Consider the following 20,000-nt stretch of genomic DNA (forward strand, 5'->3'; position numbering starts at 1 on the left):
TTGTTTTGTTGGTTTGTTTTTGTGTGTGTATATTGTGTGTGTCTGAGCATGTTTCTTTGTCTTGTTATTGTTACGAAAAATCTAAAATAAAATATGGGGGGAAAAAAACATACCGTAATGAAAAGAAAAATCGAATAAACGCCCCGGCGTTTAATCGAGACCGGCGTTTATTATGCTAAATCGGGTCAGCCCCCCGGCGGCAGATAGAGTGCCGGCAGGTATTAGAAGAATCACGGTACTAATTTATATATAAATGACCATTCCCAATAAAATTGTGACTCATATCACAATCGCAGTATCTGTAAAAAAAAAATATGAATTTTTGTTGCATATCATGCAGCCCTGCCCCCTGTGCGAGAGCTCACTAACCATAGCAAACTTTGTTGTCATTGGCAATTGATATTTTATGACAGGAAGGCAAGTACACATGTTGTGCTTTACACAAGGAGAGAATATTTGAGCGTGGAAAACACAGTTGAATGGCCAAGTCTTTCTCACCTTGTAGCACAATGGAACGTCAGCACTCTGCCTGCATTCAGAGGCGTTGGAAAGTCGGATCGTCTGCGTGTATTTGTGTGGTGAAGGGATTGGAGAGGGGGATTTATCTCACTTTGCCCATGATTATGGCAATAACATGATAATCTCCTCTGCCTCTTTCAGCTCCTTCTTTCTTAACTGCTGTGAGGAGGGAGGAGCAGCAACCTCTGCTCACATGAACGGACCTTCTCTGCACTGTGCTCTCTCTCATTCCTATTCAGCTGCGTCTCACACTCTGCTGCGCCATCATGTCAAATCCTCATCCACCGCTTCTTAAGGCTCAGCATGTGTGTGTATGTTTGTATAGACGGTTTTAACTTGACAACAATAACAACCATCACAACCCACCTGAATATCCGGTATACTTCCTGCATACAGTAGCTGAGCGCAGGCTGATATTCGGCTCATATTAAATGTTAACGTTAGGCCGTGTCTCCGACAGACACAGTAACAACGTAGCCTCTTTCGGTCTTTATGTCTTGTAGTTGTTGTTGATAGTTGCCATAACAACCACCCGTCCACCCCTGTCAGAAAGACGTGCACACGCTGGGTAGTAGGAAGCGTTGTTGTCCGGTCCGGAGCTAGCCTGAGAGGCTAATAAAAGCTACATGTTACAGAGTAAGCTGACTATCAGTACGTCATTGCACGCATAGGCCTATCTTTACATTTAAACGTATAGCAACAATAAAACATAGAACTAGAAGTAGGCTATGTCAGTGTTTTCCCCTGAACAGCTGAGAAAGTGGACACTGAAAATAGTTAGCACTGTGAAGCTGATACAATTCAGGTGGTGGTAATGATAATGCAACATTTAAGGATGCCAACTGCCATAAAACACAGAAGAAGAAGCTGAGAAAAAGGAAATGCTATGGGGTTGCAGCTGGTGAAAACCGTCTATAGTGTGTGTGTATGTTTGTATAGTGTGTGTGTATATGTTTGTATAGTGTGTTGTGTGTGTATGTTTGTATAGTGTGTGTATGTTTGTATAGTGTGTGTATGTTTGTATAGTGTGTGTGTATATGTTTGTATAGTGTGTTGTGTGTGTATGTTTGTATAGTGTGTGTATGTTTGTATAGTGTGTGTATGTTTGTAGTGTGTATGTTTGTATAGTGCGTGTATGTTTGTATAGTGTGTGTATGTTTGTATAGTGTGTATGTTTGTATAGTGTGTATGTTTGTATAGTGTGTATGTTTGTATATTGTGTGTATATGTTTGTATAGTGTGTGTGTGTGTGTGTGTGTGTGAAGTGTACATATTCTAGAAAAAGGCTCGCGACACAGAGTTTCTTTGAGCTCCCGTGGACAACATTTAATTAGAGACAAACAGTTTGGATGTACGGATCTTCGTCAGTGTCATGTGAGGCACATACGTTTCAGGAAGTGTTTATATACAGGTACATGGATACATACCTCCGCCTACTGGCTTGGAGGTAGACCCAGGCTCACTTTTAAAGAGGAAGTGCTATCTAAGAACAAAACTTCAAAATATAACAAAAGTATACATACAATATCAAAAACATTTTATATGTATATATATTAAGGTGACCAGACGTCCCCGATTTTCGGGGACAGTCCCCGTTTTTGGTGACCTGTCCCCGGCTGGAGCTGTCCCTGAAAATGTCCCCGATTTTCTACTGGCGTCTGTGGATGACTCTATAGCTCTAGCAGGCTCATTCTTAAATGACCTACAGCATCCGTTGGGACCAACAATGCCATGCTACCTTGTCGGGAAGGGGGCTAAATAATGAATTTTGAAAAACCGGCATATATGGTCAATTTCAAAGGGGACCCTTGACCGTTCTCATCTCAAGATATCTGAATGAGAATGGATTCTATGAGTCAATGTTTTGATCCAGGCATCCAACAAGTGGTTACATGTTCTGCTGCAGCTCTTTCACTAGATCTTGAACAATGAAGAAGCAATTAGGACTCCACCGAAAATACTTTTTGAGATCTGAGGCTATTCATAAAACATCTGGCGCTGTAGGTTCGGAAGGCCAGGCCAATGCTGCTGGGGAACACATTGACATTTTGTAAAGTGAATGACGTGTGTGTGTGTGTGTGTGTGTGTGTGTGTGTGTGTGTGTGTGTGTGTGTGTGTGTGTGTGTGTGTGTGTGTGTGTGGGTACAGTACAACAGCCATGGACAAAATAAATTAAACTGGAATCATCCCCCATTATTATTTCATAGGTAATAACATTGGATATTTTTATAATATATTGATTGCCGGACTGGAAATGTCCCCGATTTTCATTTGATAAATCTGGTCACCTTAATATATATATACAGTATATATCAGAAGACACAAGTTCAAATTGATTCAGTTTCTCACTACTTTTCAGTGTACTAAGACAGGACACATCAGGCACATTCAGTGTTTTTTCCATTCCCGACATTATGCAAAAACAGTTTCAAAGCTTCGAAACACTCAAGAGTATACAGGTACACACACGGATACCCCTCAAGAACACTTCAAGGAATACTTTTTTAGACAATATATCCCTGAGTCCAAATCTTCCTCCAGGGAAAAACTAACAACTAACCGTTCTTCCACCATCCATCTACAGGAAGGAAAATAAGCATAAAGGGAAAAATATCATGCACAACTACTAACGTCATCTATGTGCTGAAATGTCCATGTGGAAAAGCGTATGTGGGTAAAACAACACGACCAGTGAAAACACGCATAGCAGAGCATCGGAGCACAATAAGAAACTGCGATGAAAAAAGCACAGTGGCAGCACATTTTAAGAATGCACACCACAATGTCGCTTCACTCAGATATATAGGCATAGAACAAGTCATTATTCCAAGACGTGGGGGTAACATCAACAACCTCTTATTAAAGATAAGGGGGCATATGGGGTACGGTGGCGCAGTCGGTAGCGCTGTTTTTTCCCTGGAGGAAGATTTGGACTTGTAAGAGAGGGTGTCTGACTCTGAGACGGCCAAGTCATAATAAAAAAAAAAGACCCTAACCCCTACCTAGCCTGGTAAACCAGCCGGTCACGTGAACTCACAGACCATAAATGTCTATTTAATAATTTCATGAACGGACATAGTTACGTCGCCTATATTAGGCTAATTAATCGTCCTGCATATCAATGAATTAATGTGCAAACTCATGATCAGTGAGTGAGGACACTCAGGACAGTATAACAGTGAAAAAAGATACGCATATCCCAACCAGTGTGAAAGGCAGGTGCTGGACCCAATAAAAACTGCAGTGAAATAAAGAAAGAAAGGCCGCACACTGTAGGTCCCGTTTGCTTTTGTTTTATTCCAGGTGTAACGTTTCGAGCTTACGCTCTTCTTCAGTCATAAAACACACATATACAGACGCCATCTTATGTACCCCCTCATACCCCTATTACAGGTATGTACAAATATAATACAAATATATACATTCAAATATAGAAAACACTCAGGACAGCCCATAGACATTAAAGCCACAGCCAGGTGGGAGAGAAAAGCAACACACTCGTCTCTCCAGCGCACGCTGTTTAAAGTGGAAACTCGTCCACCAGAAACACATTTTCGTTCTGAGCTTTTAAAATTCGTTTCTGCTGAATTTTTAACACTTAATATGACACGACATGGGTCTGCGTAGCTTATCATTCGTTTGAGAATTGTGAATATTGATTTTTTTTTCTGCCCGTGTTCGGGGGGGAGAGAGAGAGAGCAAGAGCAACATAGCACTCCTCTCTCCGTGACTGAGTTTAGCCTATTCCCCATGCCAACACGTTTTAAGCTGCATTGCTTTCTCATCAAGGCAACGTCGAGGAAATATTGTCTCATATTTGTGTCTGCAAATGCAGATAGGAGCGTGCATGTTGTCTGTGTTTTCAATAACGATGCATTCCAAGCTTGCCCTGAATGACGTATGACGCGCCGCTGCAAAGTCGATCTCTGAGGAGAATACTAGAGGAATACATGCATTCGAAACATATAATTGGATCCAGAGCAGAGAATTGTAGCCTATTCTGTACCTTTCCTCTCCAGTGGGCTAGGCAGCTTCTCCATATGTTTAGAATGTGATGAAGTGGTTTATTGAGTCGTGTCTAGCAGGGTACCTGCGGGGGATAGTCAGACCTGAGTCTAAGGTTATGATCCACAGTTCATGTTTAGAAGAGGCTATAGAGAGAGGTTGACTGTGGAGAGAGAGGGAGAGATAGAGAGTGAGCTGCCTGAGAAAGAGCACAGGAGATGGGGAGAGGTGGTGGTGGGCCTGATGATTTAGAAGCATTGTGAGCTGGCAGTAAAAAGCCCTGGAAGCTTTGTAGCAGCAGCGGGACTCGCTCAGCTGTGTGCAGACGTGTGGATTAGCTTCTCCACAGTCAGAAGGTTGCAGTTTCCCCCGATAGCAGCTGCCCCTCCGTTTGACACCCAGTCAGCACAAACATCGCACGTCTACTGTGGCAGAGACTGTTGATCTCACAGCACCACAGAGACTGTTGATCTGACAGCACCACAGAGACTGTTGATCTGACAGCACCACAGAGACTGTTGATCTGACAGCACCACAGAGACTGTTGATCTGACAGCACTACAGAGACTGTTGATCTGACAGCACCACAGAGACTGTTGATCTGACAGCACCACAGAGACTGTTGATCTGACAGCACTACAGAGACTGTTGATCTGACAGCACCACAGAGACTGTTGATCTGACATCACTACAGAGACTGTTGATCTCACAACACTACAGAGACTGTTGATCTGACAGCACCACAGAGACTGTTGATCTGACAGCACCACAGAGACTGTTGATCTGACAACACTACAGAGACTGTTGATCTGACAGCACCACAGAGACTGTTGATCTGACAGCACCACAGTGACTGTTGATCTCACAGTAGGTCAGACCTCCTCTGGTCTACAGTAGTAGGTCAGACCTCCTCTGGTCTACAGTAGTAGGTCAGACCTCTGGTCTACAGTAGGTCAGACCTCTTCTGGTCTACAGTAGTAGGTCAGACCTCCTCTGGTCTACAGTAGTAGGTCAGACCTCCTCTGGTCTACAGTAGTATGTCAGACCTCCTCTGGTATACAGTAGGTCAGACCCTCTCTGGTCTACCACAGTAGGTCACTTGGGCAGCATTCCTACTGTGGAGAGCTCAGGAATTGCCTTCACTCCAGTTTCTAAGTATAAGTGAGCTGTGCTCAAGGTACCGTGCTAATAGGATCCTTAGCTAATCTTAATGGTCTCACTAATAGTCCCAAATGACTTGCCTGAATGCATATTAATGTTAATGTGATATTAATGGTTGATACATAAGGGTTGTTCTCTAAAGATTTATGAGGGTCATTTTATGCTTTACATGCTGCTCCAACCTAAATGGAACATATCATCGCTGTCGGGCTCTGGGGTGTGTTAATTGGAGTGTGTTAATTTCATGTCATAAATCAATGCCACTGGTCAACCTTCACGTCTGTCTGTGGGTTTTAACCAGTGGAAAAGCATTAAAACTATCTTGTGACTTAAGTCTCGTAACTCCATTCGCCCTCAAACTGTCCCTCAAACCTCGAAGCTCCGCCCCTCTGCCACCGTCTCATGGCCCCCAGGCATGAGAAAATAGCCGGAACGCAGACACGGGCAGATTCTCTCGTAACGGGACAAGCCCCGTCTTTTATTGTCACACGAACACCACAACACATGCATGCGGCCACAACACACTCATGCTGACGGTGGCCGGTGAAAAGTGTCCTCTGCATTTAACCCATCCAGGCATGTCCTTTCCTCCGGGGGGGCAGGCCAGGAGCAGTGGTCGCTTTCTCGTACAGCGCCCGGGGACCAACTTCGGATGTTGTCGTCACTGGTCGGATGACGATGACGATCTGATCTTCTGCATGTTTTTAGTGGGGGGGTTATATACGGAGGAACCCCCTGGGGGAGCACGGGGAGAACATGCAAACTCCACACAGAGAGAAAGGCCCTTACGACGAGATACCCCACCTGGGCAGTAGGCACTGAAGATATGGGGGGGAACACAACCACAGCGCCCGCAGTGTCCCAGGCGAGAATCGAACTCAGGACCTTCTGACTGTGAGGCGACAGCTCTACCACTGAGCCACCGTGCCCCTCAGACCAGAGACGTTCAGACCAGAACCGAACGGCACCATTTATTTCTCACTTTGGTCAGGTCGGGTTCAGGTTGGGTCACGCTCAGGCTCGGCGCCTGTGGGGTTCATGTTGGGTCACGCTCACAGAGCAGAACAGAGCAGCCAAGAACTGAACAATCCAGTGAAGTGCACGACTGAAGTAACAGCTGCCTGGAAAACTAATTTGTGCACGCTTCTTCTTCTTTTTTTTTTTACAACTGACATCACTAATCTGCTAGCAGGGAAAGTGAGACTTTGCCAAAATCAGGATCGATTTAGAAACTGTTGTTTTGCTATCTGCATTGTGATAACGAGGCAGGAAAGGAAATGGGCTGGTGATTGAAGTGGAAATGTGGGAGTGTAGTAACGTCTTCATCAATTAGAAACAAGTGTTAGGCTCTATATGGTCATGTGACTGTGGGGGCAGTATGTGCAAACACATATTTCTATTTAAATTGAGAAGCAAATTTGACATAAAAATCAAAGATGAACAATAATTTGATTTTGATTTTGCATACATGAACCAAATCAGCATATATTATATATACAGTATATATTGCTATTGAGAAAAAATCCTTGTGATTATCATGATGTTGATTCCAACCATATCGCCCAGCCCTACTCTGACCTCTCCTGCGTCAGTACAGTGGACAACAATTTGAATTTCATACAATACAAACTCTTATTTATTATTATTTATAAATGTTGAGACACATTCGGCGGATGCGGGCCAGCAGATGTGTGTCTCTAAGTCATTACAGAGATAGTCTCTATGTGTCAGGGGCCAGGAGACGTGTGTCTCTAAGTCATTACAGAGATAGTCTCTATGTGTCAGAGGCCAGGAGACATGTGTCTCTAAGTCATTACAGAGATAGTCTCTATGTGTCAGGGGCCAGGAGACGTGTGTCTCTAAGTCATTACAGAGATAGTCTCTATGTGTCAGGGGCCAGGAGACGTGTGTCTCTAAGTCATTACAGAGATAGTCTCTATGTGTCAGGGGCCAGGAGACATGTGTCTCTAAGTCATTACAGAGATAGTCTCTATGTGTCAGGGGCCAGGAGACGTGTGTCTCTAAGTCATTACAGAGATAGTCTCTATGTGTCAGAGGCCAGGAGACGTGCGTCTCTAAGTCATTACAGAGATAGTCTCTATGTGTCAGAGGCCAGGAGACATGTGTCTCTAAGTCATTACAGAGATAGTCTCTATGTGTCAGAGGCCAGGAGACGTGTGTCTCTAAGTCATTACAGAGATAGTCTCTATGTGTCAGAGGCCAGGAGACGTGTGTCTCTAAGTCATTACAGAGATAGTCTCTGTGTGTCAGGGGCCAGGAGACGTGTGTCTCTAAGTCATTACAGAGATAGTCTCTATGTGTCAGAGGCCAGGAGACATGTGTCTCTAAGTCATTACAGAGATAGTCTCTATGTGTCAGAGGCCAGGAGACATGTGTCTCTAAGTCATTACAGAGATAGTCTCTATGTGTCAGGGGCCAGGAGACGTGTGTCTCTAAGTCATTACAGAGATAGTCTCTATGTGTCAGGGGCCAGGAGACGTGTGTCTCTAAGTCATTACAGAGATAGTCTCTATGTGTCAGAGGCCAGGAGACGTGTGTCTCTAAGTCATTACAGAGATAGTCTCTATGTGTCAGAGGCCAGGAGACATGTGTCTCTAAGTCATTACAGAGATAGTCTCTATGTGTCAGAGGCCAGGAGACGTGTGTCTCTAAGTCATTACAGAGATAGTCTCTATGTGTCAGGGGCCAGGAGACGTGTGTCTCTAAGTCATTACAGAGATAGTCTCTATGTGTCAGGGGCCAGGAGACGTGTGTCTCTAAGTCATTACAGAGATAGTCTCTGTGTGTCAGGGGCCAGGAGACGTGTGTCTCTAAGTCATTACAGAGATAGTCTCTATGTGTCAGGGGCCAGGAGACGTGTGTCTCTAAGTCATTACAGAGATAGTCTCTATGTGTCAGGGGCCAGGAGACGTGTGTCTCTAAGTCATTACAGAGATAGTCTCTATGTGTCAGGGGCCAGGAGACGTGTGTCTCTAAGTCATTACAGAGATAGTCTCTATGTGTCAGAGGCCAGGAGACGTGTGTCTCTAAGTCATTACAGAGATAGTCTCTATGTGTCAGAGGCCAGGAGACGTGTGTCTCTAAGTCATTACAGAGATAGTCTCTATGTGTCAGGGGCCAGGAGACGTGTGTCTCTAAGTCATTACAGAGATAGTCTCTATGTGTCAGAGGCCAGGAGACGTGTGTCTCTAAGTCATTACAGAGATAGTCTCTCTATGTGTCAGGGGCCAGGAGACGTGTGTCTCTAAGTCATTACAGAGATAGTCTCTATGTGTCAGGGGCCAGGAGACGTGTGTCTCTAAGTCATTACAGAGATAGTCTCTATGTGTCAGGGGCCAGGAGACGTGTGTCTCTAAGTCATTACAGAGATAGTCTCTCTATGTGTCAGGGGCCAGGAGACGTGTGTCTCTAAGTCATTACAGAGATAGTCTCTATGTGTCAGGGGCCAGGAGACGTGTGTCTCTAAGTCATTACAGAGATAGTCTCTATGTGTCAGGGGCCAGGAGACGTGTGTCTCTAAGTCATTACAGAGATAGTCTCTCTATGTGTCAGGGGCCAGGAGACGTGTGTCTCTAAGTCATTACAGAGATAGTCTCTATGTGTCAGGGGCCAGGAGACGTGTGTCTCTAAGTCATTACAGAGATAGCATCTGGCTGATGAACGTCAGCGTGCAGGAAAAAGGCAGGGATTAGCCAGCAGATTGAGCCAATCGCTCCTTGCGATCGCTATTAATGAAGCCATCTTTGAGTGTCGCTTGGTGAGCACAGAGCCTGAGATGTGACAGAGAGGATGGGGGGGGGGGGGGGGCAAGGACCCTAAAAAGGAAGGATAAGACATCACTCACGTCACAGCGTTCGGGAAAGTCCCACTTAAACCATCATATCTGTGTCCTTTCATCTTGGATTGAAAAATGCTTCCACCAGATTTGTTTTTCCTGATTTCCCCCCCATTTTCTCCCCCATTTGTACTTGGTCAATTTCCCCCCCTGCTGCCCCGGTCGCAGCTCCACCCCCTCTGCCCGGAGAGCTACCTACTACTGTAGAGAGCCGTAGACTAGCACCATGCTTCCCCCGACACATGCGCAGTTGCCAGCCGCTTCTTTTCACCCGACAGCGGGGAGCTTCACCGGCAGGACGTAGCACGTGGGAGGATCCCGCTATTCCCACCAGTTCCCTTCTGCCCCGAACAGGCACCCCCCGACCGACCAGAGGAGGCGCTAGTGCAGTGACCAGGACACATACCCTCATTCTGGCTTGCCACCCGCAGACCAGCCAATCGTGCCTGTATGGACGCCCGACCAAGCCGGAGGTAACACGGGGGCGCGAACCTGCAGCCCTCGTGTTGGTAGGCCAGGAATCTACCACTACACTACCTCCAGATGAAAGAAACCACACGAGGTGATATTGACTGTTACCCTGTTCAATCATGTATCATGGTGTCGTTAGCAATTGACCTCTAGATAGACCAAACAGACTATTGACCTGTAGATAGACCAAACAGACTATTGACCTGTAGATAGACCAAACAGACTATTGACCTGTAGATAGACCAAACAGACTATTGACCTCTAGATAGACCAAACAGACTATTGACCTGTAGATAGACCAAACAGACTATTGACCTGTAGATAGACCAAACAGACTATTGACCTCTAGATAGACCAAACAGACTATTGACCTGTAGATAGACCAAACAGACTATTGACCTGTAGATAGACCAAACAGACTATTGACCTCTAGATAGACCAAACAGACTATTGACCTCTAGATAGACCAAACAGACTATTGACCTGTAGATAGACCAAACAGACTATTGACCTGTAGATAGACCAAACAGACTATTGACCTGTAGATAGACCAAACAGACTATTGACCTCTAGATAGACCAAACAGACTATTGACCTGTAGATAGACCAAACAGACTATTGACCTCTAGATAGACCAAACAGACTATTGACCTCTAGATAGACCAAACAGACTATTGACCTGTAGATAGACCAAACAGACTATTGACCTGTAGATAGACCAAACAGACTATTGACCTGTAGATAGACCAAACAGACTATTGACCTCTAGATAGACCAAACAGACTATTGACCTCTAGATAGACCAAACAGACTATTGACCTGTAGATAGACCAAACAGACTATTGACCTGTAGATAGACCAAACAGACTATTGACCTGTAGATAGACCAAACAGACTATTGACCTCTAGATAGACCAAACAGACTATTGACCTGTAGATAGACCAAACAGACTATTGACCTCTAGATAGACCAAACAGACTATTGACCTCTAGATAGACCAAACAGACTATTGACCTGTAGATAGACCAAACAGACTATTGACCTGTAGATAGACCAAACAGACTATTGACCTGTAGATAGACCAAACAGACTATTGACCTCTAGATAGACCAAACAGACTATTGACCTGTAGATAGACCAAACAGACTATTGACCTGTAGATAGACCAAACAGACTATTGACCTCTAGATAGACCAAACAGACTATTGACCTCTAGATAGACCAAACAGACTATTGACCTGTAGATAGACCAAACAGACTATTGACCTGTAGATAGACCAAACAGACTATTGACCTCTAGATTATAGACCAAACAGGGGCTTGAGTTGAGCTGTTATTGGAGCTGCTGGACAGACAGACAGAGCCACAATCTGTTTGGAGACCAATAATAAGGACAACTGAAACTCATATTTACATAAAGAACAAACTTTTTTTTTTTTTTTTTTTTAATACAGGGACAGTGTACAAGAACATTACCCCTATAAAATAGGGAGAGATGCATCGTACCAGGTTATAACAGAAATGCTATTTTCCACCCGGCAACATCACAGCATGCTGTGTTTTCTTTCATCTTGTGGAAGCTTCAAACGTGAAACGACACAGATACGATGGGGTTTATAGTGGGACTTACCCGTGTGCCCACCCCATTCACTTCAACAGAACTGGCCCCAAAGCAAAATTCAAGCGCTGTGACGTGAGCGATGTCTTATCCTTCTTTTTTAGGGTCCTTGTTGGGGGGGGGGAGGGAAGAGGGAGGGAGGGAGGGAGGAAGGGGGAGGGGGGGTCTTTCATCCATCCTCATCCTCCTCGTCAGCCCTCCTACCACTATATAAGATGAGCACAGCAGCATTAACCCAGTTAGCTGTATAGTGTAGCTGGCATGCCTGAGGAGATGCTAGACTGAGAGAGATGGGCTGGCTTATCAAAGAAGCATTGCACTGTTATTGTATGGCGCTCTCTCTATAAGCTGCTGAAATGAGCGGGATGCTTCCCTCACAGCCTTCTGTTCTTTGCGTGCCACACTCAACCTTTCCTCTTTTGTACCCCAGCTGAAAAGATTTGCAGACGATAAATGCCTCGACAGCGTTTGCAGCGCGTGCTCGTTGGCGGGTAGATACATCAAAGGTTCATAATAGCACAGTTCCATACGAAGCCCGGGTTCTAAATGAACATAAGATCAAGTTTATGGAGGCTAATTAATTTGCTGAAAATCCCCCATTTCCCAGCGGTATCTCGCCCCTATTCTTTAATTAAAGTAATTATGAATTGCGATTTAGCTGAGTGGGCTCAATCTGATGGTTGCTTCTTGTAATGAAAAGACGTAATGTGATAACATTGCATATTAAACACATCTGACAGAGCAACATTTAGCAAACAAATAATCGTTAAAAAAAATGGCAGGGTTGTAAATTAGTGTGCACATTATTTATAATCCTAATGGAGGTTGAATAATTACTTTTTCTACGCCTAAATTGAGCTCCGCAGACTGTTCCACCCAGCCATAGATTGATCACCCCATGAGCTAAATGAGCAAATGATTTAACAAAGTTTTGCACTCTCTCCCTCTCTTTACGGAGCGCTATTATCACTCTGAATATTTATAATCCCTACCGCAAGGTTTTTCTTCATTAGGGGGTTAAAAAAAAAGCCAGCTGAGAGATAGATAATTGCTGTATTCAATGATCAGTGTAATTAGTCGCTGGCAAATTCCTAGTGAAGTGAATTGACTGTTACATGCTTCATGACAGATGACTGCTCTGTGGGAGCAGGTAGACCCAGGGAGGACAGAGCAGAGCAGGTAGACCCAGGGAGGACAGAGCAGAGCAGGTAGACCCAGGGAGGACAGAGCAGAGCAGGTAGACCCAGGGAGGACAGAGCAGGTAGACCCAGGGAGGACAGAGCAGAGCAGGTAGACCCAGGGAGGACAGAGCAGAGCAGGTAGACCCAGGGAGGACAGAGCAGAGCAGGTAGACCCAGGGAGGACAGAGCAGAGCAGGTAGACCCAGGGAGGACAGAGCAGAGCAGGTAGGCCCAGGGAGGACAGAGCAGAGCAGGTGGACCCAGGGAGGACAGAGCAGAGCAGGTAGACCCAGGGAGGACAGAGCAGAGCAGGTAGACCCAGGGAGGACAGAGCAGAGCAGGTAGACCCAGGGAGGACAGAGCAGAGCAGGTAGGCCCAGGGAGGACAGAGCAGAGCAGGTAGACCCAGAGAGGACAGAGCAGAGCAGGTAGACCCAGGGAGGACAGAGCAGAGCAGGTAGACCCAGAGAGGACAGAGCAGAGCAGGTAGACCCAGGGAGGACAGAGCAGAGCAGGTAGACCCACGGAGGACAGAGCAGAGCAGGTAGACCCAGAGAGGACAGAGCAGAGCAGGTAGACCCAGGGAGGGCAGAGCAGGTAGACCCAGGGAGGACAGAGCAGAGGGCCAGGACCAGGAGAGGTGCAGCCTCGCGTAGGAAGCAGGCATCTGGATTCTGGAGCTGTGATCAACTTTGAGAACTGTGACGTGTAGAGAATTCATTTTTGTTATGAAACAGGTGAATTGTAGCTCTGTTAGACATGTTGGATTAGGCCTGTGCAATTAATCGAATTTAATCTCAATTTCAATTTTGGCTTCCCCACAATTATGAAAACAAGATAATCCAGATAAAACAATCTTTTTTTTTAGATATATTATTTATTTTAGGTAGGCTATTTATTTATCCTTTTTCTTTGTTTTTCAGTTAAATTGTATTTAAATTTAAAAGAAATTCAGTATTAAAAAGACGTTTTTTCAAGTTCAATAAATGCACTATTTTGCCAAAGTCACTGAGTAATCGCGTTAAAAATAATCGTGATCTCAATATCAGTCAAAAATAAGCGTGATTAGGATTTTTGCCATCATCGAGCAGCCCTATGTTGGATGTCTTTTTCTTTCATCATACTCTGTATGCCTCTCTTCCTCTCTCTCGTCCTCTCTCTCTCTTTTGTCTGGTTCGGTACCCATGTGTGCTTCTATCTTATGACCTCCGCCAGCACAGTTTGTTCAGGAGATCATGTTGTCACCCCTGCTTGTCTGTTTGTCCAGACAAAAAGTTCTGGACGGAATTGCACGGAAATTGGTAAAGTACTGATGGGCCAAGTTCACACAAAAAGGCGGCAAACTCCCAAACGGATTCACATAACATCACAAACTTTGTAGAAAGGTTGGCGGAGGTATGCGCTTTAGTTTACCATAAGATGAACAAGTGTGTGTGTGTGTGTGTGTGTGTGTGTGTGTGTGTGTGTGTGTGTGTGTGTGTGTGTGTGTGTGTGTGTGTGTGCGTGTGCGTGTGTGCGTGTGCAGAAGCGTCATGCCCATTGTAACTGAGGGGGCAATTGCCCCCTCAGATTTTTGAGAGGTAAAAAAAAAAAAAAAAAACTTTTTTAATAAACATAGGCTATAATATTATAGGCTGTGTATGGTAGTTGAAACATAGTTTCAAGTTTACGTTTATGTATGTTTGTAGTTAAAACAAAAACATAAATACTGTATAGGCTACATACAGTACAACACAAAAGGCTGTTATTTACCCTTTGTCGCCACCTGGTGAGTAAATATATCTAAAACCATTAAAATTGACAACTGGTCCGCAACTTTTTTTCCCATGTATCTACCAGTCCTTGGCACAAAGAAGGTTGGGAACCTCTGATCTAGAGGAAAGATTTCTACCTTCTGAAAAGGCAATACCAGCCAAAATAAGCATTGTGTGACATTGCTTTGAAACATGTGGTCTCCCTTTTTTATCAAGTCCATTGAGCCTGGGCAGTGGCAATGTACTTAGTCTGGTGATTATGGATCTTTCCAGGAGGCTGAGCAGTTTGGAAAATAGCCTTATGGTTACACCTGCTCAGTCTGTTAATTAAAAATTAGATATTCCTCTAAATCTGGCTTCCAACCCCCCAAATTTTTTGCCGCCGGCAGCAGAGTTCGCCCCCTCAGATTGTTGGCTTGCATGACGCCCCTGTGCGTGTGCGTGTGCGTGTGCGTGTGTGTGTGTGTGTGTGTGTGTGTGTGTGTGTGCGCGTGCGTGTGTGTGCGTGTGCATGTGCGTGCATGTGTGTGTGTCTCCTTCCCTCCACTCTCCTCTCCTTCTCTCTCCTCCTCCCATCCTTTCTTGTTTAAGGGCCAGGAGAGAAGCGTCTTTATAGGAAGCAGACTTCTGAAACGGTGCTAATAGCCAGCTTTGAGTGCTAGTCTGTGACTTCTAGACCATTTCTTTTTCGTCTTAAATCTGTTGAATTGTGGCTGCGTCTCCCACAGGCTGTATACTGTAGATAATAGCATCATCTATATGCCAGCCTGGCCCTGTCTCCCTCTGTATCTCTCTCCGTTTGTCTCGATGGCTCGTTCTTCGTTCTGTATGAACATGAGATGAACACTTTCCTCTCTCTCTCTCACCTTCCCTCCACTTCCTCCTCGCTCCCCCGTGCTCCTCCTGTCCATCCTCCCTTCTCTAAGGGAACTACTATGGCACCCCGAAGCCCCCAGCGGAGCCCAACCTGGTGCAGCCTGACCTGGTGGACCAGGTGCTGTTTGATGAGGAGTATGGCGGCGAGGTGTCCAGGAAACGCACCACGTCGGTCAGCAAGATGGACAGGAAGGACAGCGTGGTCCCCGAGGAGGAGGAGGATGACGAGAGGCCACCACTGGTCAACGGGCTGCCTGGTCAGTAAAATGTCAAGCTGCCATACTGTCATACATATATCCATATATATATATGGATACATGTAGCCATATATATATATATATGGATACATGTAGCCATACATATATCCATATACTGTATATATATATGGATACATGTAGCCATACATATATCCATATACTGTATATATATATGGATACATGTAGCCATACATATATCCATATACTGTATATATATATGGATACATGTAGCCATACATATATCCATATACTGTATATATATATGGATACATGTAGCCATACATATATCCATATACTGTATATATATATGGATACATGTAGCCATACATATATCCATATACTGTATATATATATGGATACATGTAGCCATACATATATCCATATACTGTATATATATATGGATACATGTAGCCATACATATATCCATATACTGTATATATATATGGATACATGTAGCCATACATATATCCATATATATATATATGGATACATGTAGCCATACATATATCCATATACTGTATATATATATGGATACATGTAGCCATACATATATCCATATACTGTATATATATATGGATACATGTAGCCATACATATATCCATATATATATATATGGATACATGTAGCCATACATATATCCATATATATATATATGGATACATGTAGCCATACATATATCCATATACTGTATATATATATGGATACATGTAGCCATACATATATCCATATATATATATATGGATACATGTAGCCATACATATATCCATATATATATATATGGATACATGTAGCCATACATATATCCATATACTGTATATATATATGGATACATGTAGCCATACATATATCCATATATATATATATGGATACATGTAGCCATACATATATCCATATATATATATATGGATACATGTAGCCATACATATATCCATATACTGTATATATATATGGATACATGTAGCCATACATATATCCATATATATATATATGGATACATGTAGCCATACATATATCCTTTTGGTTAATGGAATAGTCAAGCCAAGTCAATGTCACTGTCCGTTTCTCTGGCGATACTATAAAACTTGCTACAGTTGCTTAGTTTAATGAGCCCAGTCGATGTTAAATCTAGTTCTGGATACATAAACCACGAGTGATATAAAGCAGTGTTAAAATTATATGACTACATTCATTCAGCTAATATAGATTTATCATGTTTCTTAAGCTTTCCCCCCGTCACGTTCTTATCCGTTTAGCAGTCAGGTCTGCTCTAAGCACTTTTTACACTTTTTATGGCTTGTTTATTATTATTAATTAGGGGCCTGATGTACCATATCATAGCCCTGCTCACTGCCATCAGCAAAGTGATGGAATCCACTGTTTTCACTAACATCTACAGGGCGACGTCCTCCTCCATGGCCTGATCTCTGATCAAAACCATTTGGATTTATACCCAGTCACAGTGTTGTCCCAGATGTGGAACAACATCCTGGACAAGGCAGTCAAGTGTTGTTGGCCTAGATATTGATATTACTAGATACTAGATATTAAGGGCGCGTTCGACCAGATCTGGCACAATGGCCTTCTTGTGGAGCTCACGACAAAGGGCATAACCTGTATGGCTACAGAATGAATTTCAATGGAGATCCGGCAGACGTGTGCTCTCTGGTCAGGGAGAGAGCAGGGGGAAGGGAGGAGGTGGAGAGGGACAAAGGTAGGAAGAGAGCAGGGGAAGAGGAGAGAGAGCAGAACAGACAGAGCAGACTATTCAACTTATAATATGATGATTCACATGAATATTTGCTTCACTTTAAACTGGAAGAAAAGGTAAGAAGAATACATGATCATTATTAATGCTAGTTACCTGTAGCCTTGATCTGAGAACTGAAAAGCCCTTGCCAGGGTTCTTTTAATAGGCTACGTCGTGTTGAGCCTAAGGCAGCGTGTACCAAAGTCTACACTGCGCGCGTCACGGAGAAGTTAATTATGGTAAATGGTAAATGGCCTGCATTTATATAGCGCTTTTATCCAAAGCGCTTTACAATCAGTAGATAGTCTACATTCACCCATTCATACACCGATGGCGGCAGGCTGCCACGCAGGGTGCCTACACACCATCGGGAGCAAGGAGGGTTAAGTGTCTTGCTCAAGGACACAACGACAGCAGCTGGGAGGGAGCGGGGATCGAACCGCCAACCCTTGCGTCATTGGCCGACCCGCTCTACCTCCTGAGCTAAAGCCGCCCCATAATTACCCCTGAATTACCCCTGAAGCTTGCATTTCGGGTCGTTCCGTTTGATTGAGCGGTCATAGAAGCACGGTTGGTGCAGGGAATTTACGGCAATATGGAGATTATAGAGGCTATAACCTGCCATCAAATGTTTTTTAAACTCAATAAACACAGAGCTAATTATGTGACCGGAGTTTATTCCAAGTGTCCGGGAAACTGAGATCATGCCGGACACGTTGTCCGGCACCGTTCTTGTCTAACGGAAACGCTGGGGTCACTACAGGTCATTGGTGGGGATGAGGGGTCACTACAGGTCATTGGTGTGGATGAGGACTCTGCCCCAAAAGGATGATGTCAAGCTGAGCCATCGCAGAACAGTTGCGGCAAAAAGGGTTCTTTTCAAGAAGCAACACTCCCAAGTAGGGATGAAACGACAACCGGTTTAATGATAAACCATGATCAAATTCCCTTACGGTAACCGTAACAATACAGCAAAACAGTACCATGATAATACCGATAACCGTGATAATTTTGGTCACTATAATCGTCATATGAAATTTTCTTATCGTTTCATCTCTACTCCCAACTGTCCAGCAGACCTGAAAGCACTGCTAGCCTCAGCTCATGACCCGGGTCGACCCATCCCGAGGCTACCACCACACCATGTCCTGTCACTCCTCAGGGCCAACACCAAACCATGTCCTGTCAGTCCTCAGGGCCAACACCAACCCATGTCCCGTCACTCCTCAGGGTCAACACCAACCCATGTCCTGTCACTCCTCAGGGTCAACACCAACCCATGTCCCGTCACTCCTCAGGGTCAACACCAACCCATGTCCTGTCACTCCTCAGGGCCAACACCAAACCATGTCCTGTCACTCCTCAGGGCCAACACCAAACCATGTCCTGTCACTCCTCAGGGCCAACACCAAACCATGTCCTGTCACTCCTCAGGGCCAACACCAAACCATGTCCTGTCACTCCCCAGGGTCAACACCAAACCATGTCCTGTCACTCCCCAGGGTCAACACCAAACCATGTCCTGCCACTCCTCAGGGCCAACACCAAACCATGTCCTGCCACTCCTCAGGGCCAACACCAAACCATGTTCTGTCACTCCTCAGGGACAACACCAAACCATGTTCTGTCACTCCCCAGGGCCAACACCAAACCATGTCCTGTCACTCCTCAGGGCCAACACCAAACCATGTCCTGTCACTCCTCAGGGCCAATACCAAACCATGTTCTGTCACTCCTCAGGGCCAATACCAACCCATGTCCCGTCACTCCTCAGGGCCAATACCAAACCATGTCCTGTCACTCCTCAGGGTCAACACCAAACCATGTCCTGTCACTCCTCAGGGTCAACACCAAACCATGTCCTGTCACTCCTCAGGGTCAACACCAACCCATGTCCTGTCACTCCTCAGGGCCAACACCAACCCATGTCCCGTCACTCCTCAGGGCCAACACCAACCCATGTCCTGTCACTCCTCAGGGTCAACACCAAACCATGTCCTGTCACTCCTCAGGGCCAACACCAAACCTTGTCCTGTCACTTCCCAGGGCCAACACCAAACCATGTCCTGTCACTCCTCAGGGTCAACACCAAACCATGTCCTGTCACTCCTCAGGGCCAACACCAACCCATGTCCTGCCACTCCTCAGGGCCAATACCAAATGCCTTGACAGGAGCTTTCTCCACTCTGCTGCAATGACATGGAACAGTCCCCCCCGCTGTTGTCAGAGACATCACATCATAGTCTTCATGCCTTGAAGAAGAGACTGAACTCTTCTGCTACCGAGCGATGCTTAAAGCTACGCACAAATATTCAAATGCGATAACCACAATGTTTAGACACTTTCCACTTGCACAGGACCGTCGCCATAGATAGACCTTCTAATATAGTGCAGGTCACCTTGAGGAAGAGCGCAGGACACGGTGTGTGTGTGTGTGATCAATCAGGACTGGACTCCCCTCTCGGCTCTCCGAGGAGCAGATCTGTCCTTGATGCTCACAAGGAGACACAGGCCTCCAACAGAAATAGGTTAGACCCTGTGTGCACCATAACAC

General features: G+C 45.0%; 1 protein-coding gene across 1 annotated transcript in view; it reads left to right on the plus strand.

Moving 5' to 3' along the window:
* LOC310771524 (membrane-associated guanylate kinase, WW and PDZ domain-containing protein 3-like) overlaps window positions 1-20,000 on the plus strand; it is a gene marked incomplete at both ends in the record, with an annotated part of 49,571 nt that overhangs the window by 9,624 nt on the left and 19,947 nt on the right. The window contains one exon of the mRNA XM_083664118.1: window positions 15,493-15,699. Coding sequence (XP_083520244.1) covers window positions 15,493-15,699 — 207 coding nt within the window. The remainder of the gene's footprint in view (window positions 1-15,492; window positions 15,700-20,000) is intronic.

This window comes from Poromitra crassiceps (assembly GCF_964638095.1).
Source record: "Poromitra crassiceps genome assembly, contig: HAP1_SCAFFOLD_745, whole genome shotgun sequence".
NCBI classification, from domain to species: domain Eukaryota; kingdom Metazoa; phylum Chordata; class Actinopteri; order Beryciformes; family Melamphaidae; genus Poromitra; species Poromitra crassiceps.